Below are 27,515 nucleotides of genomic sequence, written 5' to 3' on the forward strand. Positions count from 1 at the left end.
GTGGGTGGGGGTTTAGTACTGCAATGAAAGCTGTGAGAGCTTATACTGATTTGGGAGTCTTTGAAACAACCTTGCACGTGATGACTTGGAGTGGAAACTGGGAATATTAAACTTGTCTGGAAGGGATTAATTGAGCATTTAAGCTCTTAATGCAGTTTATCAGGAAAAAGCAAAAGCAATCCTACTGGTGTCCTACCTGCAGCCTGTGCTGTCAGTTCATGATGTTCCAGAATTCAGCAGTATCTATAGAAATACAGCTTGTTTTTACACAATTGCTGTCCACACTGCAAAGACAAACAGCTCTGCTTTGCCAGTACAGCTCTGAGTTTCTCCTGATGTCAGGAAGATTTAGAGAGCAGGACACAGAAATATCTGTGTGGTTATAATTTTTGTGTGATTTTTAACCAAATTGATTTAGCTTGTGTAAAATTCAATAGTAAGATCTGTTCTATAGAATTGGAGATTATTTGTTCAAGGAAGAGCTTGAGTCTGGTGGAAAGCAGAGATCTTTCTTATCTAATGCTTTTGGTTTTCCCTATTCTGTCATAAATAATATAAGCTAAACATAAAAATAATACATAAACATCCTGAATGCTTTGTTTTATTTTTTCACTTGATGAAAACAAACTCCTTGGGTTTTTAATAGAAACGGATTATTTAATTTAAAGAAATTTTAATTACCAGTAAATGGACGAAAGGAAGTGTGTTTTTATTGAGTGGCACCAAATCAGGATTTTCTAATAAATTTTTAACAAACTTATTTAGTAATACTAGCTGAGATATGACATTTTCATCATTCAGCTCTTAATCATGCTGTGATTTTGAAGGACAACCCTCCATTATTATTTATTTAATCCATTCTGGATTCTCAAAGTTTCATATACTAGCACTAGGTAACTTTGCTTTCTTCGTTACCACATGTGGGACTTTGCCTGAAATATTTGGCAGTGCTGAGTAGAATGTACTTGCCAAATCCTCTTTAAACATTGCTTATCTTCATGTATAATGCAGTTATTCTGCGGTTTTGCAACCTTATCTTCACAGCTCTACATTAATCTGGTGCTCAGTGCCATCATGCTTATGCATACAGTTTCTGTTGATTTCATGAGCACATGTAACATTGGGAAGAATTTGAGCAATTTGAATGTCATCGGCGGTTCTTCCTGGCAGATGATATATCAGAAAATCAAATAGTTCCCGTAATGTTTGTATGGTACACTATAAAATAGTATGTGGCCACTAGGTTTTCTTTATCTTTAAATCGCAGTAATAACCACAGAAGTCCTAAATAAGAGTCATGCTTGTGCTATTACATAAGCATAAAAATGCTAAGTCTGGGTAAATGCAGGGAAGACAGTTTTTTCCCTGAATAATTCCCACTCTAAGAGCAATTCTGACTGATAAGTGGTTCAAGGCAGAATAATTTTTACACAGTCCTCAACTGCCTAAAAAGTTGAGTTCATGGTTTCTGTGAGAGGTGTTGCAAAGATGTATAATCTCCTCCTTGTACAACTATGAGCTGATTTAGCTCACTGTCAAGAATAGACTTTTTGGAGGGGGGGTGGTGCTAGAATTGTTGCTCTATAGTGTCTTCTAAACATTTATTAGTTTCCTCCTCCTTTCTGTTGCTTAAAGGTGGCAGTTTAGGGCTGGTTATGGTAAATGGGGAGGTTTAAGCCTTTATGTCTGTAGAAGTTTACTTTTCCAAAGACTTCCAAATTTTTCCAGTTGAAGTAGAGGAGAAGGATCATAATTACATTGGAGAGATGGGACAATAGCTTCTTCAGATTTCGTGGATGGTCTCTCCTCTTCTCCCATGAAGTTCATATTTTTTATGATAGAGACACTTTATATGATCATTACTTTCTTTTTGTGATTTTTTTTTCCTGTTCTACATCATGTAAGTTTCAAGCAATTGACCAGAATGTCTCAGAGGACTTCATGGTGTTCTTGAGTTAAGATGGAAATACTCTTCAGTAGCAGCTTACACCAGATGTAGCCATTGTCCTCAAAATGATGGTGTTTTTCCTATTAAAACAGATGAAATGCTGTGTGATATCATCCCTATTTTTATAGATCCGATTTACTTCAGGCTTTTGAATTACAAGCATTATTTGGAGGATGGGGTTTTTTTGTTTATTTTTTTTTTAAACTGGCTATTGAATATGCTGCAGAAATTTCACTTAAGAAAGTTAAAGTTCACATTCACATAGCTTGCGCTGTCCAGGAACTGCCCTTCTTTCATTAGATGTTGAAGTAAACTTAGTCATCCTGAAGTAATTTTTAATTTCCTGGGTTTGTGCATAAATGCACAACTAAGTTAGTTCAGTGCCCTGCATTGTAGTTCTTTAGCCATCTTTGAAGTATCATTAGGAGGTCTGGTCATGTGTTCATAATGTGGCAAATTGTTGCATTATATAATCTTGGTTTTGTTAAAATGTGGATTTAGAGAAACAACATTTATTAATTGAAATTATTTGGTTTGTGTTCCTAATTTTTGTTTTATTTTGCTATGCCAAAGAAGTTAACTGGATTTTATTAAATATTTCTTCTGTCACTGCACTTTATAGCATCTCTTCAGGCATCTCTTGAAATATTTAATTTCTCCTTCCCTTCAAGACAATATTTTCAGCAGACACTAATTCATCATTGAAATAAAGCACACTTCTGCTTAATATATTGTTATTTAGTACAGCTATTTATTAACAAATTTCTGTACTAAATTTCTATTTGCATCTGCCGCATCCTCAGATATTTGTACATGTATATGATGTACTTCTACCTCATAATCAGAACTCGTACTCTTACAAAGATGTAATGTGTAAATGTCTGTAAATGTCATGGAAACATTTCTGTAGACATTTAACTAAGTTCTTGCTTGTTTACTTCTATCAGTACCACCCTCATTAAAACCCACAATGATATCTGACATCATCTGCTTTCTGGATGTATACTTGCCCCTTTAAACCTCAGTTCTGCAAGTTGTTTTGTGTTTGTTCTCTGGTTTTTTAGTCTGAGCATAACCACTTTTCATCTTGCAGGTTATAGATACATTATAATGTAATGAAATAAGTTGAATTCTGAAATGCAAATTTTCAATTTTCTTCACAGAGTTTTTGAAGATGTCAGCAGATATACCATTAAATATTAATATCAAGGAGCCCCGATGGGATCAAAGCACTTTTGTTGGACGAGCCAGTCACTTCTTTACTGTAACAGACCCCCGGAATATTTTGTTATCTGATGCCCAACTGGAAAATGCAAGAAAAATTGTGCATGATTACAGGTATGGCATTGATCACTTTTACTGCAAGCCCAAAAAAGTCCATGTCAATGATAAGTACATGGTTATATATTTCAAAGGAAATATTTAAAACACTGTATTCATTACACCACTCTTTCTTCTTATTTCAGAGCTTGAAACACTTTTCTTTTTTTTTTAAACAAATTTGCTAAGGAATGGGGAAATTTTGTCGTCTGAAGACCCTTATTAAGTATTCTAAAATACAGAAGTATCTAATTCCAAAAATAGTTAATAGAACAACAGAGTTTAAAACTTCCTCTTATGTGTTATATTGTTTGGAGTAAGTAGTTTCTTAAATACTTGCAAAGTAAATTTTCAAAGTTTCACGCTAATGACTCCAGAGATTTTAGCTCTACATTTTAGCTCTAAAATCTAGTACAGGTTTGAGTAAATACAAAGTTGGTGCTGGATATATCAACTCAGCCAACATAACCACTGCTGGGAGTTTTGATCCTTTTTATTTCAGCAGTCCATTTAAAAGCTGAAGATCTACAAGCTAACTGTGAGGCTAGATTAACTTAGTGTGAACATCCTAAAATCCTCTGATGCCACATTTGTCACTGAAGGTTACAGCATTTTATAACAGTTGTGCTTTTTGCTGTTGTCTTGTTTTGTTTTTTAACTTGTCCCAAGACAAGGTATCGTGGCACCTGGCTTGACGGAAGATGACTTGTGGAGAGCAAAATATATCTACGATTCAGCCTTTCACCCAGACACTGGTGAAAAGATGGTCTTGATTGGCCGTATGTCAGCTCAGGTGCCCATGAACATGACTATCACAGGTTGTATGATGACCTTTTATAGGTAAGTGATGACAATATAACACGTAAAACATTTACCTACAAATTAGATAAGTGAAAATCAATGTTATTATCAAAAGAGCATTTTAGAAGATTTATAATAAATATTTTAAAATGTAAAATTTTGCTTCCTTTTCTCTTCTCTTTCTGCATTCCCTCACACTGATTAGTGGTTTCCCCTAGAAGTTGTTGTGAGATAAGCCTTTAGCCCTTCTCCTTCACCATCCCACTTTTCTTCAAGCTGGGAAAGTTGAATGTTCAAAAATCCCATCCCTTTAGGGGAGTTGTGTGGAGGACAAAGAGGAGGGGATACCTGGGAATTTCTAACTGTAGAGATCTGGCATGTATGATGTTCTGTCTACCAAGTGAGTACTCAACATGCTTCGGTCCATCAGTCATCGAGTTTCTCCAGCTCCTGTTTGATCCTTCCATTTCCTCAGTAGTTCTTGAATCACCAGTACAGTGAAACCCACAGCAGAAGCCAGTATGTTGGAAATATTTTTGTGACACAATGCTTTGTTAGCAAGAACTGGTGGGAGATTCAGAGGAAATAACAATAGCGGTTTTGATGCTGAGATTTTACACATTCTTGACTCGCACTCCAGAGAGGCACGGCTATTTTGAATGGTGCATATATACCTTTGTGTTTTAAAAAAGTCAAGAATATGAATAAAACCATCAGTACAGCTGCCTGTTCACAAGCACTGCTTCCTGTTAACTGCTTATTCTTTTATCCACGTTCTGTTATTATCTGTAATACATATGGCAGCTGTGTATCTTTTCTTTGCATTATTGGTAGTCACTCAGATTCAAAACTACATGATTTATTAGTCTGAAGACATTGGTTTCCTTGGACCAAACCCTCTGCAGTGCAAACAGGATTGTGTAGAAGTCCTTGGATGGTAAGCTGTAGCCTCCATTTTACTGCATATCACTGTGTTCTGGTTACTGCTGGCCACTGGAAGAAGCAAATTCCTTGTTACACCCATGAGGGCTCTTGGGCGTGCAGTAAGGCAATGTGAGTCACGCTTAAACTTTATAGCAGGCCTAACATCTTCTACACACCAGTAGCAGGGTAACAGGAAAAGATGAGTCAGGAAAAGAATTGCACATGTACGGGAAGAAAGGAGAAAGAACAGCAGTAGTGATGGAAAACATCCAGCTAGTTTATCATTGTTACTTTGGAATCTCATTCAGATACTGGAAACCAGAGGGAATAAGAATACACTTTCAAATCTCCTGAATCTTTCAATTTTTCACAATTTAAAGAAATGATGTCTCTTCCCATTTCAGAACCAAAGCCTCGTGATAGGCAAACACCTTCTACTCTCGCATCTCATCTTTGCTTTCCCGCCTGTTACAGAGTGATTGGTACAACTACTGCTGCTTCTTTAGCACCCTTAATTTCTGTATCAGCCCTCCAATGAGAGCCACATTCCTGTTACTGTTACTGCCTGTGTTATTAAATGATTTAATTAAGTATAAGCTTTAGAGTCCTATGAAAAAGTTATTTTAATGATCCGGAAATATTTTTCAGCAGCAACTGTTATTTTTGGTGGCCTGGTTCCCCTGACTGAAATTCTGGCGGAGCACAATTGTCAGTCATGTCTCCACTGGGGACAGAGTTTGTGGTCTGAGTACACAAAGAAACACTTTTCCCCTGGTATACTCTCCTAGCCTCCAAATATTTGTGGATCAGGAACTTCCTGATCCAGAGGTAGTGTTCTATTTAATGGCCCTTAGTGGATTTCTTTTTTATAAGTTTGTCCCGTTGTTAAGACATTCTACTAGTTTGAGAGCAAAAACATTCATCCTTCCACAAGACAGCCCGTACATTGTGGAACAAATTGACAGTCACTTTTGCTACTTATCAGCATAACCATTTATAAAATGATTGTACCTGCAGTTTAACAGGGACCACGTTAGCTTGTTAAATGGGGACTCTGCAACTTGTACAAAATATATTTTTTTCACTGACCCCCACCCATGCTCACAAGTTAGCACCTTTTTGTCCTAAGGCATCTGCATATTGGCACTGACATAATTTAAGAGGATTCCTTGGAGCTCTTTTTTTTTTGTTTTGGTTTGGTTTTGATGACTGGTCATCTGGTTCATGCTGCACTGAACCAGATTAGTTTCTGTGCTGTACCTATACTTCTTAAACATGCAGATATTTTCATGAAAATAATTTTTCATTTTGGAGTTACAGTTCTACATGTGACTGAATGTTTTAATGTCACGGGGGTTTATTAAAACACTGTCATCGTACTAGCTTTTTGAAGATTGAAAGGATAAACCCTGTCTCCTAAAATCCACCTCAGTCGCTTATGGAACTTCCAAGGACAACTTGCAGACTGTAAAGGAATAATAACGCTGGAAAAGTATTCTAGAAATTCAAGTCTCTGTGTGTGTTTTTATAGAGGTTTGCTGTAATGCTGTTGTTATTATGACAAACCTTTGTCCCAAGTGAAACTTGCTTTTTAATTACAATCATTTTAAATTCTGTTCTTCGAAGTAGTAGTACTTTCATTATCGAAACAGTATCTCATTGGCTGTATTGTTTCATTCAGATAAACAAGAACCTCTGCATGATTACTGCTCGTGCTGGCTTTTCTTGATTTGCCATCATTTTTCTGTTCTGTTGATCCAACTGTGGTTTTGATAATAATAATAATTGTTTCTCTTTTCAAGAACGACACCAGCCGTGGTTTTCTGGCAGTGGATTAACCAGTCCTTCAATGCTATAGTAAATTACACGAACAGGAGCGGTGATGCCCCAATTACTGTCAGGTGAGACACTGAACCACATACTTCTGATGTGTCTGTAAGTTGCTCTCTGATGTACTGGAACATTGTTGGGCTTTAAAATTTGAGGTGATAGAGGGATAAGTTTTTTTCATCTATGCTTATTAGTAATTTGGTATGCACAGGTCAGAAGTCTGAGAATGATGGAGACAAGAACTCTATTTCTGCCATTAAAGATAAGCCTAAGCACCTTGATCATAAGCACTTAAGAGCATAGGATTTAATAGGAGTCTGTGTTGCATTGCTCAGTCAACCATTTGAAAGTGCCTCATCAGTTTGGTGTTATACCAGGATATTTCTAATTTGATATTTTGTGTGGATCTTCAGATGTGTCTCTGTGCCATCTTCTCAGTGCCCTGCAGTATAACACACACCACAGTGTGCTTATTTACAAAAAGAGGACCCTTCAAGGAACTGGTCTGCACGGTACTTGTTTCTACTTGAAGACAGAGAGACTAAGTAAATGTAGAAAGCTAGAAATTATTAATAGGTCACTAGAATTGCAGTGCTTGACTTTCTGCGTTTGAGGCTGACTTGCTTATAGATGTCCAGGAGAAAGCAGTGGATTTGAGGATATACAGACACCTCCTAGATGGAAGTATGTAAAGTATGTTTGAGGGTGGATTGGATTCGATGTGGGTATTTGCAGCATAGCTGGTCTGCATGTATGGGTTTCAGTACAGTTGATTTTAATTACTATTGTAGACATGCCCTTAGAAATCCAAACTGATTTTATTAGTTTAAGCAATTAGGAAATTAAATACAGAACTAAATCCTTTAAGGAGTTCATTCAGACATGTGAGAAAATGCTGAAGAGATAGCAATGCAGAACCAGCAGAACCTGATTCAATGTTAAGATGGTACTTGCACGTGATTTTTACTGCTAGTGAAAGAACAGTGTTTAATTTAGTGTCCCATTTGAATCTTCCATCCACATCTTATTGCAGTATCACAGAAAGGTCTACTTCTTAACTTTTGACAGGGGTGTAACTACGTGTGTAAAATGTAACTATTTTTTAAAGTGACATACATGTAGTTGTTGTGCACGTGCAAACATTTTTATTTTTGTTTTAGCCAGCTGGGAACAGCCTATGTTTCTGCTACCACTGGTGCTGTCGCAACAGCTTTAGGACTTAATGCACTAACAAAGGTATTGCTGATATTTTTTTTTTCCATTCTTAACTAAACTGTGGTGTTCTATGAGATGCTAATGGCTCATTTCTCCTCCTGCGTGTGTGTCATGTTGTGCACAGCTCCCAGTATGGAGTTGTAATGGCCTTTGGCAGCTCCCTTCTTTAGATCCCAACCTTATTTTTGCCTCATGTAAATGGTTTTATACGTATTTCAAACAGCCTGTCCTCCTTATATATAGATCAAACAGCCTTGTGTTTTGTTAATGCAAACTGTATCTAATAAGGTGCTTTTTTTGCAGTTTCTTTTTTATGTGTCAAAGTACCTAATAGTATTTGAAAGTTAATTGGAGTGGATATGTAATTACCACAATGTGGACTCATTATCCCGTAGACTGTATAGGTGTGTTTTTAAGGTGCAGTGTCACTTCTGCAAACGTGGATGCTTACTCTAAACTGACTTGAAGAACTTGTAAGGAGGTGCTGCTCTTAAATGCAGAAAACTCAAATCATTTAAACAATTGTACAATACAATCAAGAAAAAAAGGTTCTTAAAAAAAACAAAACAGCAAAAATTTATTTTACACCCCTCTGCTTATGCTTTAATGTACTGGGAGTGGTATAGCATTGACAGGTTATTTGAGAGACTATTCTAGGCAGAGTAATTCAGATTATACAAGACATTGACTAGATGAATAGCCTCCATAGTCAGTGCCTTTAGAGGCAAAGCAGCTGGTATGGATGTTGCTGGCTGTGACCTTGCCAGCAGAGACAGTAAAGTTAAGGTCTATTTAGTGTTGCTGTGGGGCTGACAGGCATGCTCACAAGCTGCCACTTCTCTGCAGTGATGCTACTAAATTAAGATTGTTTTTGCCGGTCTCCTGCCACTGCTCACTCTGGGAGAAGTATTTATGATTTATGTCTTGTTTGTTTATTGTTTTACCTCTGCCCACCAGTGAGTTTTCATTGAATTTTAATTTGAAGGAAATAAGTCTGGTCTGTCATTAGCACACGAAGCATTTTAATATGACCTTCAGGAAATAAAATGCTGATGCAATTTTTTTTCTTTTCTCCTCCCCCCGTGTTTTACAGCATGTCTCACCTCTTATAGGACGGTTTGTTCCTTTTGCTGCTGTTGCTGCTGCTAACTGCATTAATATTCCACTAATGAGACAAAGGTAGGAAAAAGAACAAAGATCACTCATTCTAGAAGAAAGGATGTTACTGAGTTTTTAGATCAGCAAGTTACTAAATAAAGCACATTATATATCTTTAGCTTGTTTCAGAACCTTGCAAAAACCTCATGCATGATCTTGTTTTGATTGATCAATTGCGGCAGGTATAAAGTAGAACATCCTCCTTCTCTTCAGATGAATATCCATAGAGTCCTTTGGTCTTAGATCTCAGAAACCAAGCACCAGTCCTTCAAAACTTGATCACGTGCACCCTTTAATACAAACTCAACTTTGGAAAAACACAGTCATTTCAAAAATGGTGCTTCAAATCCCACATGCAGAAGTTAGTCATAGAAGTCAGGCTCTGCAGTTCTGTGTAATCATCTGACATTACAAAAATACGCACTTTCTCTGAAACAAAATTTCTTATGTATTCTGATTTGACTAGGACTAAGAATAGAAGTGGGGGAAAAACAAATGAAAAGCATCCTTTTATAAACACAAGGTTATGGGCAGAAAAGGGAGTATTTAAAGTTTGTATTTACAATGGAATTCAATCAATGGTAGTATTTTATCTCTTATAAAAGATGAAGAGAAGAATAAAGGCAGTCCTCATATCTGCCTTTCTGTCTGCTTCTCACTCCCCTAGAAGCTCTCCCCAGTAAGTGAGTTTAACACCTAACTCTGCACTTGAACAAAAGATCTAATAGAGAATAGTACAGTTACCAAAACGTAGTTTGTTTTGTGCATCCTTTTATACTTTCAAATATGTTCTCAGTGGTTGAAATGAAAACTCAGACTAGAATGCCAGAGAGGAATTTTCACAAGACTTCTGTTTCAGTCCAGTGAAACTAATCTTCCTGTATTCCATGTGTTGTCTGTCAGAAAGGACAGACTACTTCCAGAGCAGCCCAGAAAATTCCACTTTTCTGAATTGCTTTTTGAAGGAGCCTCTCCCTTCTGTGGACTACAGAAATAACACATCTCCTTTCTTCCCCCTTAGAATACACGTGACTAGGCTCAAGCAGCAGATTGCTGTTACTTACTTTTTTCCCCAGATCTTTCTCTGCCTTTTGAAATTTTTGTGCCAAAGAATGTTACGAACAGGCTAACTTAGAAAATAAAATAGAAACCATAATTCTTAGAAATGACAGTTTTAAGGGGACAAAGATAAGGTGAAAAAAAGCTGAATAAATGCATGTCAGTCACTGCTTTATTTTTACCCCTTATTCAACAGGGAGCTCAAATTTGGAATCCCCGTCACAGATGAGAACGGAAACAGACTGGGTGAATCAACAAAAGCAGCTCAGCAGGCAATTACCCAGGTGGTTATATCAAGGATTCTTATGGCTGGGCCTGGCATGGGTAAGAATAACTGCAGTCACATGCAGCTCCTGATTATCAGTTTTTAATGTGGGAGAGCGCTTAAATTCTATGTAAGTGATTTTCTCAGAGGCCAAATTATCTTACGGTTGATGCAGGCAGTATTTACGTTTCTGTTAAGAAGTTCCACAGAGAAAGGCACATTTCTTAGTGTGAAACATCCACAGCATGTTACTCTGAAGTGCAGCAGAAAAGCTCCTGGGATGCTCTTACACCAAAGATACAGATAGCAAAGGAATGGTAGCAAATTCCGCTTAAGTGGAATTGGTTTAGTGAAAAGTAGGTGCTTTGACCAGTGCCAAGTTACTGAGCTCAGGTTTAGTTACTTGTGAAATAAGAACTTTTGCTTATTGGAAGAATTTATCTCTGTAAATACCAAACCAGTATCTTGAATTGGCAATGTGAAATGAAAGCTTCGTTAATGACAAAAGGCTGTGAAAATTGTATTATGGTATTGGTTCATCTTAACAGAAAGTGAAAACTAAGTGCCTTTTTCTGCAAGGTTAATGCTTTTTTTCCCCCCCCTCATTTGCAGCTATTCCTCCCTTCATAATGAATACATTGGAAAAGAGAGCCTTTTTAAAGGTTAGTCTTAGATAATCTATGTATATGTATTTCATGTTAATATTTTCATGAATTTAAAGTACTTTCTGAGTCTTCATATTTGCCTTCCAAACACTCTGGGAGGACATCACTGTAGAGCTTGCTTTACAGCTGTCTCTTTCTTTATGCCTTCCTTAGACAGAAATAGCTTGGTTCTTTTTATCACCGTGTAAAATAACGTTAAGAAAATATGAACTTTTTTGTTATTTTTATAATTGTTCTTAAAATGTAGAGTTCCTTCTCGTAAATAAACCTTCCTTGCACTGAGACTTGGAATACAGTTTATTATAAAAATATTGAAAATTTTAATAATGCTTTTTTCTCAAGATAGTAGTAAGGAGGCTTTGCTTAGCTACTGTAGTAGCAATTTGACTTTGGAAACAATAATGATGGTAAAAATCTCTTTTGAAAATGATCCTTTAAAATTTAATGGATGAGCAAGTGTGGGGTAGGCATAGAATGGACACGTTCATCAAAGATTAATTATTTCCTGTAGTCTGTTTATGCTAATGTAGTGTGAAGTCAAACACCTGGTGTTAGTAAATATATAAACTAAATCAACATTATGCACTATGTGTGCATGAGAGGGTAAAGAACAATAATGAAATTAATTATAGGGTTGTCTAACACAAGAGAAATAATACTCGGATGAGGAGCTCTGTAATTCTTTACCAGTAGAGGGAGTTTCATCTTCACCAGCTGATATCACTGATTTACTTACTCCAGGTGAAGTCTCTGCCTGTGAAACCCACCCAACAAGCTAGGGACAATAGCCTAAGAGAATCTGTCTCCTTCCTGTTAGAAAAAGTTAGGAAAAGAAAGTGTGGTCTGAGTCTCCAGACCCTCCCTTGGAAAAGTTTGGGTGACAACTGAGAGGGCAAGCAAGGGAAGTTGCCTGGGTTTTTTTTGTCTAAGATAAAGCTTTCTAAAATATTTAAATTATAATTCTTATTATTTCTGCCCTTCATCTTTCTTGTGCAGAGTTAGATTACCCAATTACAAACACCACTTGAAAGTGCTTCTGTATATATAAATGAAGCATTGGGAAGAGATCCCAAGTGTCTTCCAATTCTAAAAACTTTCTTTTCCTGAAGTGCTTTGCTTCCCTGCCCCCTTGTTAATAGAAAACACTATTGCTTAGAGTGTAAAACCAGGAAATGCGGCATTTGACTTTTAGAGTGAATGTCAGTGTGCACTGCTTATATCTCCTGAAAGAAGTGAGACTGCAGTGCGTCCAAGTACACTGTTTGTCTGCAGCGTAAAGAGCCCTATGCTGATTGGACTAATTCTTAATTGCTGATTTCTTTTGACCCATACCCTCTTTGCAGAGTATCTTTAAGCAGCTTGTGATAGTCTTGTGTTCTTGAGAATGTATTACACAGAACATTAACCCTTGTTAAAAAAAAAAAGATAAATTTAGATAAAATGTTATTTTGTATGTATTTGACATGGGAGAAATGTCACTAATGCTATCAACTCAATTGGCAATACATGACATTTGTGAAGAAGTTGCAGTAATCCTCAGGGTTTGGAGACAAATATATATTGTTTTTGTGTGATATAATCAATATAAGGGTGTTGTGAATTTTTCAGATCAGCAAAAATGAGCGATTTCTTCAGTGACTCAGTGGTCTTTGGTACCATCATGACCGTTTATGCTCACCTGTTCCTCCCCCTCAGCCTCAAAGACTGTGAGTTCAGGTGAAACACTGCTTTGCAGGTAGTCAGTGGTAACACCTGGTAGAGATTAGTATTAAAACCATTAAGGAATGAGCTGCATTTTTAACACGCAGCTTCTGCATGTCCTCTTCAGGTTTCAGAAGCAACATCCCCTTTGCAGTACTCCAACACCATCCACACAATGCTTTACTAACTCGTTATTCTTAGCCTTTGCTTTGCACACCATCACTCTTGAAAATAATTCTTCTATGCTTGCCACAACCTGTTACGCAACACGCAAGGCCAGAAAATAGGCAAATGGTTGTGAAATAATGAAGAAAACAGAATGATGTTCTGCAGTAAGATAGAGAGAAAGAAATGCTTCCGGAATGCTGGTCTCAGTGATAGCAGGCTATCATCCTCATGATATTTGAAAGAAGATGTAGGTTATGTAGCACTGTTCGTCCCCTGTGTTCTGACATTGTTTTGCCTGGGTACATTTTGATGGTAACAGTAGTATGAATTAACAGTATTCCAAAAGTTATTGCTAGAAAATGACTCAAGAATGTTTTTAGGACACAGGCATATACTTACTGCTTCAAAAAGAATCTAATTATTTCTTGACTTGAAAAAATATTTTTTTATATTTTTGCACTTTTGCTATAGATTTCAGCAGTGGCTTTGACTGCCTTTTGTGCAATTATGCAGTGTAGTAGTTCTTGATTAGGCAGTATAATATCTATGTTCATTATTCCTACTGACGTACACTTGACTAGCTCTGTGCAGAGCCAAGTTATTTTATCTGCTGCAGCAGGAGGATCCATAAACAACCTTGCTCTGAGGCACAACGTTTATAGATTTATTTTAGTTACAGGTGACATTCCTCCTAAGGAAAGAAATTGGTTTTTTCCATAGAACCTTCTGAAAATTCCAAACATTGAAGTTTTAATTTATATTACTTCTCTTACAGTTTCAGCTACCGTTTCTCTCCTGTTCTGCATACTGTATTAACATTCTAGTTGATTCCAGAAATTTCCTCATATATCCTTAAAACAAGCTCCTTGGGGTCTCAGTCTGCAACTAAAATATGTATTCAAAACTGTTACAAACCTAGAACAGAGAGCCTTTTTTTTTTAAGCGTCGTTCTTGAATGTCCTATGCCTTAGAGTCCTCCATGCATTCCTAATTTAACTGTCATTTCATTTATTCATTTTTTTGAAAACAGGCATAGCTAGCCTGGGAAAGCTGACAGATTTTGAGATCCAACAATGAAAGGAAGCAGTTAGAAAATGGTAGTTTTGTTTGCTTAATTATAATTTCTCTGTTTTTTCTGTTAATTAAATCCTAATTCATCTGGAACTGCCTTCTTCCAGGGTTAAATGATAGTTCTCTAACACCGTGAATTCTTCTGCTGCCTTGTACTTCTCCATTCTCTCTCTTTGTAGGGGTGTACAGCCTGCATTTGAGTTTTGCTTTATTGTTTTATGTTGTTCCCTGGGGAACTCCAATTCTTAATATTGACCTCCCAAAGTTAAAACTTTTACCTCACCGTCTTTTTTGATTAGTGCAGCATGGTAACATTCTTGAAAAATAAAGACTGGAACTCGGATCGAGTACCTTGGCAAAAAATGTTCCAGCACCTGAAGTAGGTGTTGTTTCTGTTGTCTGTACTAGTAGACACCTGTCTCTCAGATTAATGACCAACTCTTGATAAAGGCATGAAACCATCTGTTACTCTCGTGACACCCTCCAACAATCTTTTCAGTTATAAAATCATATTTGGGGCTTTTCTGTTATGTATCTCAGGTCCCATGCTTGTACTGCAATGCGGAGCATCCCTCTCCCTTAATTCTCCTCAGAGACTGAAGTCATTTGCTGTACAGAGTTTCACTTGTGCTCCCAAACACATGTAATATTTACCAATCCCACATCCCTTCCACCGTCAGTCACACCATCTCTTGTCATGAACTCTTGCAATGTATAAAATATAAAGCATTTTGAGTGAATTTATCTCAGCTGCGAGTCAAATGAAGGTGTTTAGTGGAATGCCAGAGCAGCAGAGCACTGCTGCGTTCACTCTTTATCCTTCTTGCTATTGCTGTCTTTTTCCATTTGTTGTCTATCGTTGCAGGTTGTTGCTGAATTGCAGAGTTCTTCCTGCACTTATTTCTGGATTACAGATTGCTCCCCCCCACCACCTCCCTGGAGGCAATCTCATACATCATTTCTTCTCCCTCAGGGTCTGGAGAAAGTTTAATCTACACAGGCTTGTTTTCCATGCCTCTTAAGCTGCTGTGACCTTAGCACCCAAGCTTTGTCCTACCAAGCTTTCTAAATTTCTTTTTCCTGTTTCTACTCTGAAATAGCACCCATCTTTTCTTCACTAGTTTCCCCTCTAACTTCTACATCTTGAGAAATGCTTTTTGCAGAAAAAAATTCATCTTTGTTGACAACATCATTCACTGTAATGTGTGGTTTTTAACTCATTAGCTGTTTTGTTTTAAAAGCTTCCCATTATCATAGCAGTTGTGTATGTCCTGCTTACTAGAGACACCGATTTTATTGTAGCAACAGAAGGCCATTGCAGGCCTTCATTTCAACAGGTCTGGGTTTAATTCATTAATAATTAATTTCAACTAAAATTCTAACATGGGGGGGAATGGATTCCTAAATTATTTAAAGGCCTACAAGAAAACTATCATATATGTTCAAGTCCTGCAAAAGTTACAGTAATGAGGAATAAGCTAAAAATGCATCCATAGGTTATGTGTTGCTTTCTGAGCTTTGTTTCCCCAATTGCTCTACCCTTTTTTTTTTCCTCTTAATAAAAGGTGAACTCTTGCAGAACTGGAGCTTACTTGACTGTGCTACAAGGGCAAGTTCTTACACATCAAAGCAAATGACGTCAGGAGAAAAGGCTAAGACAGGCAGCCTTACATTTTTCCTTGACACATCCCTTATTTATGGCTGGTGGCTGCTGTTGCTCACAAAGTAAATCTCCAGTTGCAAGTTAAAACCGTTTGACGTCACCAAGGACATAGGAGCTGTAACCAGACCTAGCTCTTCTTAGGGATGCCTGGGAAAAATTCCCAGTGCCCTTAAGAGGTGTGGCAGCACTGCTCCAAACTTTGGCTGTGTTGCTAGCTACTGTGGGCTTGTGTGACCCAAAGGGGTCGCCCACATACTCAGAATCAGGTCACGAGTAAAACAGTCAACTGCCTATTGTAGTTTCTAAGGGACACTTACCCAGGATAACAGTGTACATTGCTATCACTGGGAACTTTCTTATTACTTTTGAAAGGGATTGAGCTCTCAAATTTGGAGCTCAGCTTTAAGGTATGCTGGTAATTGTCTTGCCTTTGTTGTGTCCAAGAGTCTTTCAGGTGCAATCTGTCTCTTAGAATATAAGAATTCCAGGAAGGTGGGAAGGGGGGGAGAAAAGATACCACACTCACTGTACATGGTTTGGTTTTGACAGAGATTTCCTTGGATGAGTGCTCCCATTCAAGTTGGATTAGTCGGATTCTGGTAAGTGATTTCTTTGGGTTGTGTCTGCTATTTTAAGAGATAACTGTAGGGTTTTTTAGAGGAAGTAGCAATATTTGCACTTTGCTTAAAGAAGAAAAAAAAAGTTGAGAGTTAATGAGGCTACAGCAGTTACTTCACTTCCATATCTATAACTGATAATACCATATTAAAAAAAGCCATTAGTAATGAGGAAAAATAGAAGGAGGGAGAAAAAAAGGGAGTGGCAAAAAAAGGCATGTAGCATCTTGATTAGAAAAGATGCTTTGGCTGCTACCTCCATAAACAATAATTGGAATCTAGTCCTGTAGGTTGATGAATTCTTGAAACAGTTGGTTAATGGAGAGTTTCATTTGCTGTTGTCTAGCATTTTATGTTGTCATGCACACCAATGCAAAACACTGGAAGGACATCAAATGATAATTTCATACAGATTTGTAAGCATAGTATTGATGCGTTTAGTACTACATAGTAGGTAAATGACTTCATAAAGTATAATGCAGTGAGAAATAAAGGTTACATAGCACTTTGTGGAACTTTACCTCACTATATAGAAAAAAAAAAATAAAACCTTTATGCCTAGAAGACCACGCCTAAGGGTTTTAAGTTCTCTTTTAGCACCCTAAATATTGTAAACTCTTTTTTGTCTCATCTAGTCTCGTGTTTGCAACACCCCTGTGTTGTGCACTGTTTCCTCAAAAAAGGTACGTATTCCTGTTATATTAGTCTTACTTTAATGTTACATTCCCAGATGCATGCAAGGTACTGCCAAAAGACAAAAACAAGTGGTCATTGCCTCCTAGAGCATACAGACTTAATTCCCATATAACAAGTGTGATAAACATGAGAATTATCAGAAAAGTAATAACTATATTACTCATCAATAATACATAGGTAGTTGAGTTGGGCTCATTTGTTTACAAACTCTTAGCAGCTTGAGATGCAGCTACAGAAGGATAGTGAACAAGAGGTTTAGGTGAGTGGTTTAACCATGCTATTTCAAGCTGAGAAGTTTGAGCTTGATAATACAGAGTTAAGAATCACTGGAATGATTCATAAAAAAGGCTAATGTGGTCCAAACAATATATTCATGTCCAGTAAGGTTATGGCTTCATTAAATAGTCAGAGCCCATTTTATATTCAGCTGGAAGCTCCTCTGGTTATACAGAACAGCACTTGACTATACATGCTTATTTGTAATTTGATTAACATTTTTCCAGAAAGAATTTTTCATCAATACACAAGTCACTCAGTAACAAAAACTGTCTTAGAAACAATATTCATTACAGCTGAATCATAATGAAACCTGGATGGGTTAACTACAAATAAAGTTAGCTCAATTTGCAGTATTATGTATGAACAGGGTCTTAAATTCAACTAAGCTGTCCATCTCATATTATTACTGGTTGTCTAAACTTGACAAGCTGCCAGTGTAGCTTAAATGATGCAAGCTGAAGCTGAATCCATTAAAATATTGAGCAACTAAAATAGCTTTTGACTTCCAGAAAACAATACCTAATTCTCATCCAATGAAATTGTTTGAGTACAACAAAGCAGTCTGACACCATCTGTTTCCCTGCCTAGCAAAGAATAGAGAATTGCTGTAAATAAGTGCACAAGGCTACCTGGACATAACTTGACAAACTAGCATAGCAAGTGTGGCACAGTTCTTGATTTTAACCAGGGCTCTCCATTTCATAGGAATATTAGACCTTAAACTGTGTTAAAGAAATTTCAGCTGTTTAAATGACCTGGCAGCTTAATTCACTTTAGTGTGAGATGACTCTTATAAAGATAAACCTTTTATTCAAGTGAATAAAATCAGGCAGTAAGTTAAATAGGCAAATACATTATATTTGATAAAAACACCTTTAGGAAGGTAAGTTTCTGTTGCCAGCAGCCACCTCAAGCAACTAAGTAGATTCCTACCCTCATGGCAATAGCAACAGCCTTTTTTTGACTCTATAGACTATCTGACTGCCTTTTAAACAGGAATTCATTTGCCCCTGGTCTGTGAGCATAATTCCTTCGTAAGAAGTTAAAAAGATCTGAAAACTCTCTTCACCATCCAGGAAGTTTAACGAGATGCATTGTCCATCATATTTTACATTCTAGTGCTTGTTATATATAACCATTTTACTGTTTCTTTTGCTTAGTTCTATGTCTGTAACACGCTTGGAGCCAGAATTGCAAGCCAAGATCCGAGAGAACAGCTCTGAACTAGAACGTGTATACTTTAATAAAGGATTATAATAATTCAAGGAAGGAAAATACCTTTCAAGGAGGATCTTGTGAACTTATTTTTTGTGTGCCAACATAAGTTGAAGATGAGAACTCACTTTCAACTTGTCCTTTTGTTAAACAACTTTGATGATCGGCATTATTTTATATTTGAAGACTTTCATTGTTGTAGTGTTTGAATTAGAAAAGGTCACTTTGTCCACTTTGGTATTGATTAAAAGTTTATATATATATATATATATCCAAAAATGTTTACATAAGCTCAAGCAGCTACTATAACAATAAACAAGCATACAAAGAAAAATAGATGCTAGTATATTGGATTTGCCACCTGTTCCAGGAATAGCAGGGCAGGGTTCTCTTTATGAAAAGTCATAGAGCAACTGAACGAAGTTGCCACCCTCTGCCAGCAACAGGACGGGGAGCTGAACGTGACAGAAGGTTGTGCAGGAAGGGTTTTTTACCAGGAGGTTGATTAGGTTGTAGGTTTTCCCTGTTGGAACAGAAGCGTTTCTTTAAGGTAGAGGTTGGAGGAGCCTGGAGCTTCTGCACAGTGTGGTACTGTTCAGCAATACAAGCTGCTTTCTTCCGCAGGTCTAGTTTTACCAGCATCATGTTGTTCTGCAGTTCTGCCAGTGTTTGGTCCTGAGAAAGGGAAGGCAATATACATAAAGATAGGACAAGTTGTCTAACTTCCTGCTTACTATGAACAGAACAGGATAAACTGCCTTTGCCAAAATTCACTAACTGGTGTGCTAAATAAGGCCATGCATAAAAGCTTCCACTGTCAACAGTGTAGCAGTTCAATAACAAAATAGGAACAGTAAGGCTTGGAAGAAGCTTAATCCACCCTGCTGCAAACATACTGCCATAGCAACTGTGATAAAGTGGATAAGGAAATGAGAAGTCTGAATTCTACTTTTAAGTGCAGGCTGTCAGTTAACAGAACAGGAACAATTTGGGTCTCCTTTGGAGAGTTAAGTATGCAGTCTGACTCAGCCATCAAAAAAAGTTAGCGATATAGCTCCCTTAATGTGATAGACAGTATGCATCTAGAGAATAAGTCTTTTATTTGCAGCTGCAAGAACAGAGGTTATTCTGCTGGTTATGGCAAAGTGCATAGACTAAATCCCCCTGTGCAACCCACAAAAAACAGACACATTACCTGTCTGGCCAGAATGTCATCACACATACAGAGGGCTTCTCGAAGTTTCCCTGCACTTGTACTGTGGCAGCATGCCCTCTCTGCAGACTGAAGAGACTCCCCAAGTTTTTGTAATTCTGAACGCAGCAATCTGACGTTCTACAGGAGAAAGATTTAATACAACACCTAGCTTTGACATTGCTCTGCAAACAAAGCCACTCTAGGGTAATTCAGACATGCAGTACTGAGGGAGCATCCCATCTGAGTGAGGTGCACTGGGATCACAGATACCACAGCCTTCCACATCTCTAGTAAGGGTTTCTTTTCAACAGACCCATTTCAACTTCAACCATTTGTTTGAAAACCTGTGAACAGCAGCTCCATATGCTGTTTAAACTGACAGCCACTTTACCCTGTGAGTGTTCCTTTCTGTAACACAGAGATGGAGTTACCTTCTGTCCATCCTCCAGCTTCCTGTCTACATCCACAGTAATGGGTTTGGCAGAGGGAGGTGGCTCCAGTAATTTCTGGTACTTCCGCAACTCTAGGAACAGACAAAAGTAGTGAGCAACAGTACATTCGTGAGCTTCCGGTTTTTCTGAAGTCAGGACATCCCTTGAGACAGGCTGCCACAGGCAAGCTGAGAAAAGCTTTGAGTTTGCAGACATGCACAACATTCCAAGCTTTTCCCTTTCAGTTACACAAAGGGACTTTAGAATTTTGATAGGAATATGATCTTGCCCTAAAGTCCATTTTCATGTGAAAATGAAGTGAAACTCTGTCCATCCAGCACATTATTCCTATCATCTACAACTCAGAATAGTGGTTTCAAGATGTCTACATCCAACATGCCTTACCAAAAAAGTATCCCTAACCCTCTACAAGGATTGCCCAGGCATAGTTCAGGACCAGTGCTGCATCACTGCCTTACCTGCTGTTGCAATATTTAACTCCACTTGACATTGCTGCAGTTTGGCTTTAGTATCTACCAGCTCCTGTTGCAGAGCGCATGAGGCAGCAAGGCGTTTTGATCGACGCAAGCCTTGCCCTGAGTCCTTTTGCTTAGTATCCAGGATCTCCACTTTTTGTTTTGCCTCCTGCAGAGCCGCTTGGAGCTCCTCAATCTTCTCATCACGCTCCTTAGAAAGCAAGTTTGTTCAAATATTCAACAAGATTTTCTTAACACAGTTTTTCTGAAACTTTGAACATCTTCCAGGAGACTTTCTCAATCACACACTTCACACGTTAGACCCAGTCTTTAATGTCCCTTAAGTGAAAACAGTGAACCCATTTCCTGGGAGCCTAAACCAATTTTTTTACAGCCTCAAGACAATGGAATTTTTTGAGAGTTGGCATCTTCAGAGAGGTCTGCAACAAGTCCCAGAGGCCACTCAAATGCCATAACATGAAAAATACAGATAGGCCCATATCCATCATCACAACTAAGATTAAGAAGAGAAATTCACAGAACTTGTGTTAATCTGAAGAGTGCCAAGCAAAAAGAGTAAGGTGGGAGAGAGTCACATTGAACAAATAGAGTCAGAGTGGTTGCACATTAGCTTCCAGGTTAAGGAATGAAAATTAAATAGCCTAGTGAACTACGTAAAGCAGTAGACAAGAAGCAAAAATTGTGGATCAAGCTATCAAATAATATCACAAAAAATACCACAAAAAGCAAAATCTTTCCTTTCAGTTGCATAAGTCACTTACCTGGACTCAGGTACCCCAGAGTCCCCTCCCAACCCCCTGCCACTTTCCCGATGTCATTTCATTGCCCTGAACAGACCTGGATCTGCTCCTGGTAATAGTCAGTTAGTGACTCCTTCAGGTTATTCAGTTTATCCTCGTACAGTTCCTCCAGCAGCTCCTTCTGAGCATCCACATGTTGGCTACAAAGAGGGCAAACAATTACATGTCAGGATCTAGCAGTTCTTGGTACTGTAGCTCACCCTGAGCAAAGGAATGGAGATCAGCATAAGCTGTACCTGCACCATTGCTCCTTCTGTTGCATGTGCTCCAGCATCTCATTGCAGATCTCCTCACGGAGGCGCATTTCTAGTTGCAGCTTCTCCTGCCGCTCTTGCACCAGCAGTTGTCGTGCAGCTTCCACTACACGCAACAAGTCCTGCAAGAAGGACGCAAACTCCATTGTCCATGCTGCACAACAGAATTAGGACCTAGAACCAACTAGGTGATCCCGTATGTGTAGTCTAGGGTGATCTAGGTTTAAGATTCTTTTAGTCACTTGGAAAGAGAAGTTGCCAGGTTTGCTCTTAATTCCTATCCCATGAGACAGCTTAAACAACGCTGCTATCTCCAGAGCAGCTTCCCCTGCTGCACTGCCGAGGGCTGCACCTGCATTTGCTACCTTGACACATTAAAACTCAAGTCTCTGTAGGTATACAACTTCCATCTTGATCTTTCAGCTATTCCAGCTGCCCACTTTGAGTATCTAGGAAGTTTGATTATTTTTCCTCAATTTAGCCATCTGTTTTGCATGTTTTCTGATCTCTAGATTTCCTGTGGAGAGTAGGGATTATAGATCTGCACCGGTGCTCTTACTGTCCCTATTCCACAGATGACAAAGTGTTTCCAAATTAGGCATGTGCTTCAGATTTAGACCAACTGTGGAATGTTTTCCTTATGGATTCCCAGTATCCTGGGTCCTATATCCTTCTGAGGTTCTCTGTCATTTCTTGTAATAGTGCCGACCTCCAGCCCCACCTCCCAGGCCAAAGCTAACAGTCACGTTCTTGCCCCTCTGTCCCTAAAGGCTGTAAAACAAATCACAACCCACCTGCTTCTCATACATGGAGACATCCGTTTCATCCTCACTGTCTTCTTCTGATTCCACTTCTTCCTTTGCCACTGCCTCTAGACCCTGGCTGGTTCGCCTGTTATGCTCTTTGATGATTGATTGTATGGATGGAAGTCCCAGCTTTGTGGGAGGGGCCTGTAAAAGCTGAAGGGAAAAGACCATCAGCAGTAGTCCACAAGGCCTGGAAGTTGCTTAGTCTTTAAACACAGCACTTCTCTGCAACCTGTCAACCCTTTCAGTTTAGCAGAATCTGGAAATACTGTAAAGGTAATAATCGACTGGAGAAGCATAGGGAAGAGTTGCAAGCATTCCCCCTGCCTTGTGATGGAAAGGGGCCCATTTCTACAGAAGCAGGATATCTCCTGACCATGCCCTGATTCTGATGCGTGCTACTTACCTGGCTGGCAATGGCTGAGAACTTGGCTACATACAGAGTTTCATCATATGTAGATGCACACTGGTTAATGTTGACAATCATGCAAGAGCGCCCACGTCCAGTGAAGAAACCCTGGAACACACGGGTCAGCTTGCTGTCCCGGAAGGGAACCACAGTCTGCTTCAGTCTGTGAGGAGAGACAAGAGTGAGCCCATGGGAAAGCCAAACAGCCTCCCCACACCCTCCCTCTGGAGTTCTGGATACTCACTTGGACTGCTGATTCTGGCGGAGGGCAGCAATGCAGCGACCCAGTGTGTGGAGGGAGGTATTGATGTTGTTTGCTTCTTTCAGTCGGTCCCCACTTTTCTGGTCTTTGCAGCGCTCTGACCCCGCAAGGTCGCACAGGGATAACCTGAAGAAAACACAGGCGGTATTCACCTGACCTACTGGGTTTGTCCAGTTCTATCCAGGTTTAGAATTCAGACACCCTGCAACCACCTACCCTGCTCACCTTCCCAGCTTCCCCATAAAGGGCACAGGAAGCTCTTTTGGGGTGTACAGGCTATCACTGGACAAAAGGTCTACCCTACATGGAGGGGGTTACACAAAATAGCACCAACATGAGCATTGTGGTGTCAGGTTCAAAGATCCTTTGCCAGTCCTCAGGACAGCCGCTTCCCAGGTACTGAGACAGCCCATTTCCAGACAACTACCTCCCAGAAACCAGCATTGGTAGCACTCAAATCAGCCCTGCTGCAAGGGCGAGGTTACTCACATTTACCTTCATCCAAAAAGCCTGAGAACTACCTCACGTTGTACTTTGCAGTACTGCTCACAAACTCCTTGGTCAGTTCCAAGACTTAAGAGTGGGAACATTTACTCCTTCCAAGTACTTTCAACAAGAGCTTCCCCAAGATGCTTTCCCACACCCCAGATCCACAACAAAAGATACGGTAAAGTTGAGTCCACAGAGAACACCTCCAAATACTAGAGAGCATGAAACTTACTCGCTGATTTTTGGGACACCTCTTTGCAAGCGCAGAATCCGAATGGAGAAGATACTGTGACTGTAAAGGAACATGCAGATATTTTAAAAATATCTTTCTTAAGCCTCAGAATTGTATTTCTGCCTAAACAACCCCCCTCCCTCTTCAGACCTGCGACTGGAGTTCTGGTTCATGTGAGTGCTAGCAAAACTCTGGTTTTTCCGACCCAGTTTCAGGAGCTTCCAGGCCTCATCAGCATCCCGGACATTGATCCAGTTCAGATCTGGAAAAGGAGGCACGCATTGGGCAAGACAGTTAGGAGACTAGCAGAAAACTTAATTATCTTAGCTGCAACTTCACCGTTGCATTCGCTTGACATTAACAAACTTAACTTTCCTGTAATCCAGACATCAGAGACCTCCGAGGGGCCATAGAGGACATCATGCTCCCCAGCACATCAACACTAAGCCACCCACCCACTCAGTCCTCAAGTCTCCCTAGCAGGCCACTAAAAATATCTCAGTTAAATCTACCTTTCACATAGGGGTTGCCAGTCTGGTCTTCACACAGCCGCAGTGTCTGCCTCTTGCGGTTCTGGCCAGGTAAAGCTGGTTCTAACAAGTCATAGATTAACTCATTGTAAATCTCAAAGAAGGAGACCCAAATGGAGAACTGCACATCTCCTGTGTTGGTGAGTGAAATACGATCCAAGTCAGCCCAGCAAGGGCCCAGTTCTGAGGAAAAAGATAAAGAAGGAAAATTTTAAAAGTGAAAAAAAAAAAAGAATCAGGCTTGCAACTTTTCACAGGTCCAACCTGAATGGTTTAGCTAGAGACTGAGGTATCTTTCCAAAAAATCCCGAACTCAAATCTATTCTATATTCCTCCTCCCATTTGGACCTACACTAATGTCTGTCCTCAGTGAGACAGCCTAACATTCCTGTTAACGGTATCCTCCTTTCTGTGTAAGGATTTTTTATACACTTGATCTTGACTCCAGAACTATAGAATATTTCAAACACAAACTCTTCCCAGTGTAAGTGAAGTTTTAACCACTGTTACCTCTATCCCTCCTTGCTTCTGGATACCTAATCAGCTAGTAGTTCCTAGGTTTGAAAGTCTGGGCGCAAGTGCTCAGTGCAACGTGTCACTTTAGCACCCTGCTTTCCAGCTATCCCCATCACATGGCATTCGGCTGCTCAACAACCACATCCCTTGAATGAAGTAAGTGGGTGTCAAGTAACTTTTCATTTCACAAGGCTTGAGTTATTATGCAGTGCTGAGTTCTCATATGTTGGCAAGACATACGTAACAAAGTTCTTCAGCCCTGGCATCCTTGTCTTTCAAAGGGAAAATTGTGAGACTATAGCACCTTTGCTCCCTTACCCACAACACAGTACCCAAATAGCTATCACCCTTTCTTCCCCCATCCTCCAACAACAAGCAACAGGTAGTACACAACAGGTTTCCAGACATACCTTCTGTCTGGCTGATGTCTGAATGGTTGGCAAGTTGGCTAGATGAAGAGAGGCCTGCAACTCCACTGTCGAAACTGCCACTAGTAGCGGCCTGGAGCTGAGATTCGGCACTATGACTTCTCTTCAGTGGCGTTAACAGCTCCTCCTGAAAGGAAACAAAGAACATGAGTGTGTATGTAGCATGACACCGTCCTTCCCCTATTATTGTTAAACCTCCCTGAAGCCACGTGCTTACTTCCCGCAGTATGGTCTGCTTCTTGGTCTCTTCCTGTCGCACCTGCCTGCTGTCCAGCCAGATCACCTCATTGGAGAGGGAAGGCTTCAGATCCATGCCTTGGTACAGCCGGTCCCCCACGCTGTTGAAGATGACTGCTAAGGAGCGAGGCAGTATCCCCCCATCTTTGTTGCTGCCTGAAGCAAGAACAGCAGCAGCAAGCTGAGGATTCACATATAGAAGCAGACAACTCCCTCGACAGGCTACTAACACCTAGTGCTTTCCTTACCCTGAATAGTGTGAGTCTTCCCTGAATTGGTGATGCCATAGGTGTAAACGAGCCAGTTCTGCCCATTCAGTACCTCCTTTACCACCTGCTTCATAGTCTCGTCAAAGAACAATTTCTGCCCCACATCTGGTCCAAAGATCTGCAAAAAAGACACATGAAAAATGGCCTCATGTAAATCTTTCTTATATTTTGACTACTGATGGTTGTTCAAGCAATATTACATAGTCCTTTGTTCCCTCTACTAGCCCCACATCACGAGCAGCAGACCCACCAGTAATTCCGGTCCAAGCCCCCTACAAAAACAAGCTGTTCACTTGCTTAATCCAGTAACATCTGATACCACTACAGCCTCTAGTGTGTCTAGAGCCTCATGAACAAAACAAGAGTTTGGCATTTGCTGCCAAAAAGTTGTCAGGATCAGCTTAAAAAGAGAAAAACTAAGGAAACAGCAACAGCAAGACTTAAGTAGAAAGGATTGTACAGGACTACATAGTTCACACAGGGCACTGGAATCAGTGTGTATTAGTAAGTCAGCTTTTCAAGCTGTAAGGCTGGTTTAAGCTCAAAAAGCCTCCAGATGGATTGTTTATCCCAGTTACCTACCTGGGTGAAAGAAAATCTGTGTACTGCTTGTCCCACTCCACGTTCTGTGCTCCGCATGGTGAAGGAGGCCTTAGGGGCTTTGAGAAGAAGTGTCTCTGAATTCTCAATGCAAACACAGCCCTAAAGAACACATAAAACCCCATGACTGCAATGGCTTACAAGGGGCCATAGCATAGACAGGAAAGGATAACAGCATCTCCCAGCAGGTACACAGGCAACCAGCTCAGAGACTGCTTCATTCAGCAACTCACCTGGTCTTCCCCTTTTTCCACTTCTGTAGATTTCAGAGGTCGAACTCTCAGATAGACCTTTAATTTTCCATTATTGTCTTCAGCTACAGTCTGCAGAAATCAGTACAGGTTAAACATGGTAGCCAGAGAAGCAGTACGCAACCATCCATCAGAACACTAACAGGAACCACAGCGTGGAACACATGCTACCCTAACTAATGCTCAGCAACTAATGGACGCTTCTCTGGTCCCAAAATCCCTAGCAATGCTGGAACCTTTGTTAGGCATTTCCAGGTACACCAGCATTTCTTTTGTTTATCTAGTGAATCAGGCCAACAACCCAAAGACCTGACACCGAAATCAGCCCCCAGACCAAGTGCCACACTAAGAGGCATCGTGTTAAGAGGCACTTACTGACTATGCCCTTCATAGTACACTGCTCATAACAGGAACTGCTCCCCTCAATGCAACATTTTATTCTAGCCTCTTCTGAAGAGTCTCTGTTGGCCCTGTGTCACAACGCCTTTCTACAGAGCCACAGCAGCCACAAGTCAAAAGACTACCCTGTTTGTGACAGAAGAGCTCCAACCTCACCTGCTGGGAGACCTCTAGATTTGGAGAGATGGCAGAGAGCTCCGGCAGCAGGTCTTTGCGCACATCAGCCACAAACCCTGTTGCTGTGGATTCAAGAACAGGGGAGACTGCAACATCATCATCAGAGAACAGCCCTGGGGAGGCAAGTGCTTGCGCCAT

At 39.7% G+C, this 27,515-nt stretch overlaps 2 protein-coding genes across 2 annotated transcripts; one reads left to right on the forward strand and one right to left on the reverse strand.

Moving 5' to 3' along the window:
* The first annotated feature begins 3,116 nt into the window (after nucleotides 1–3,116).
* Nucleotides 3,117–18,845, forward strand: SFXN1 (sideroflexin 1). Its single transcript, XM_009707074.1, has 10 exons — nucleotides 3,117–3,286; nucleotides 3,938–4,108; nucleotides 6,796–6,894; nucleotides 7,984–8,059; nucleotides 9,132–9,217; nucleotides 10,452–10,579; nucleotides 11,133–11,182; nucleotides 16,338–16,387; nucleotides 17,041–17,088; nucleotides 18,541–18,845. The coding sequence occupies exons 1-10, from the start codon at nucleotides 3,123–3,125 to the stop codon at nucleotides 18,635–18,637; spliced, it is 969 nt and encodes a 322-aa protein (XP_009705376.1). The 5' UTR covers nucleotides 3,117–3,122; the 3' UTR covers nucleotides 18,638–18,845.
* Nucleotides 18,600–27,515, reverse strand: KIF20A (kinesin family member 20A). The gene is made up of 18 exons (XM_009707072.1): nucleotides 27,357–27,515; nucleotides 26,784–26,873; nucleotides 26,533–26,652; nucleotides 25,930–26,068; nucleotides 25,662–25,837; nucleotides 25,427–25,571; nucleotides 24,483–24,683; nucleotides 24,121–24,232; nucleotides 23,971–24,030; nucleotides 23,232–23,375; nucleotides 22,985–23,150; nucleotides 22,567–22,731; nucleotides 21,755–21,894; nucleotides 21,556–21,658; nucleotides 20,701–20,908; nucleotides 20,222–20,313; nucleotides 19,791–19,928; nucleotides 18,600–19,270 (listed from the first exon to the last, which is right to left on the reverse strand). Exons 1-18 carry the CDS (start codon nucleotides 27,513–27,515, stop codon nucleotides 18,998–19,000), a joined length of 2,631 nt encoding a protein of 876 aa, XP_009705374.1. The 3' UTR covers nucleotides 18,600–18,997.

The sequence above is a fragment of the Cariama cristata genome, unplaced genomic scaffold (assembly GCF_000690535.1).
Source record: "Cariama cristata isolate BGI_N322 unplaced genomic scaffold, ASM69053v1 scaffold17329, whole genome shotgun sequence".
Lineage (NCBI taxonomy): Eukaryota > Metazoa > Chordata > Aves > Cariamiformes > Cariamidae > Cariama > Cariama cristata.

Bases quoted from the DNA above. Each gene is read 5' to 3' on its own strand.
- SFXN1 (XM_009707074.1), top strand. From the start codon at position 3,123: ATGTCAGCAGATATACCATTAAATATTAATATCAAGGAGCCCCGATGG. The intron at 3,287-3,937 runs GTATGGCATTGA...ACTTGTCCCAAG, and splicing joins AAAATTGTGCATGATTACAG to ACAAGGTATCGTGGCACCTG. The intron at 17,089-18,540 runs GTACGTATTCCT...TCTTTTGCTTAG, and splicing joins GCACTGTTTCCTCAAAAAAG to TTCTATGTCTGTAACACGCT.
- KIF20A (XM_009707072.1), bottom strand. From the start codon at position 27,515: ATGGCGCAAGCACTTGCCTCCCCAGGGCTGTTCTCTGATGATGATGTT. The intron at 19,929-20,221 runs GTAACTCCATCT...TTTCTCCTGTAG, and splicing joins AGCTGGAGGATGGACAGAAG to AACGTCAGATTGCTGCGTTC. The intron at 19,271-19,790 runs GTAATGTGTCTG...TCCCTTTCTCAG, and splicing joins ATGACATTCTGGCCAGACAG to GACCAAACACTGGCAGAACT.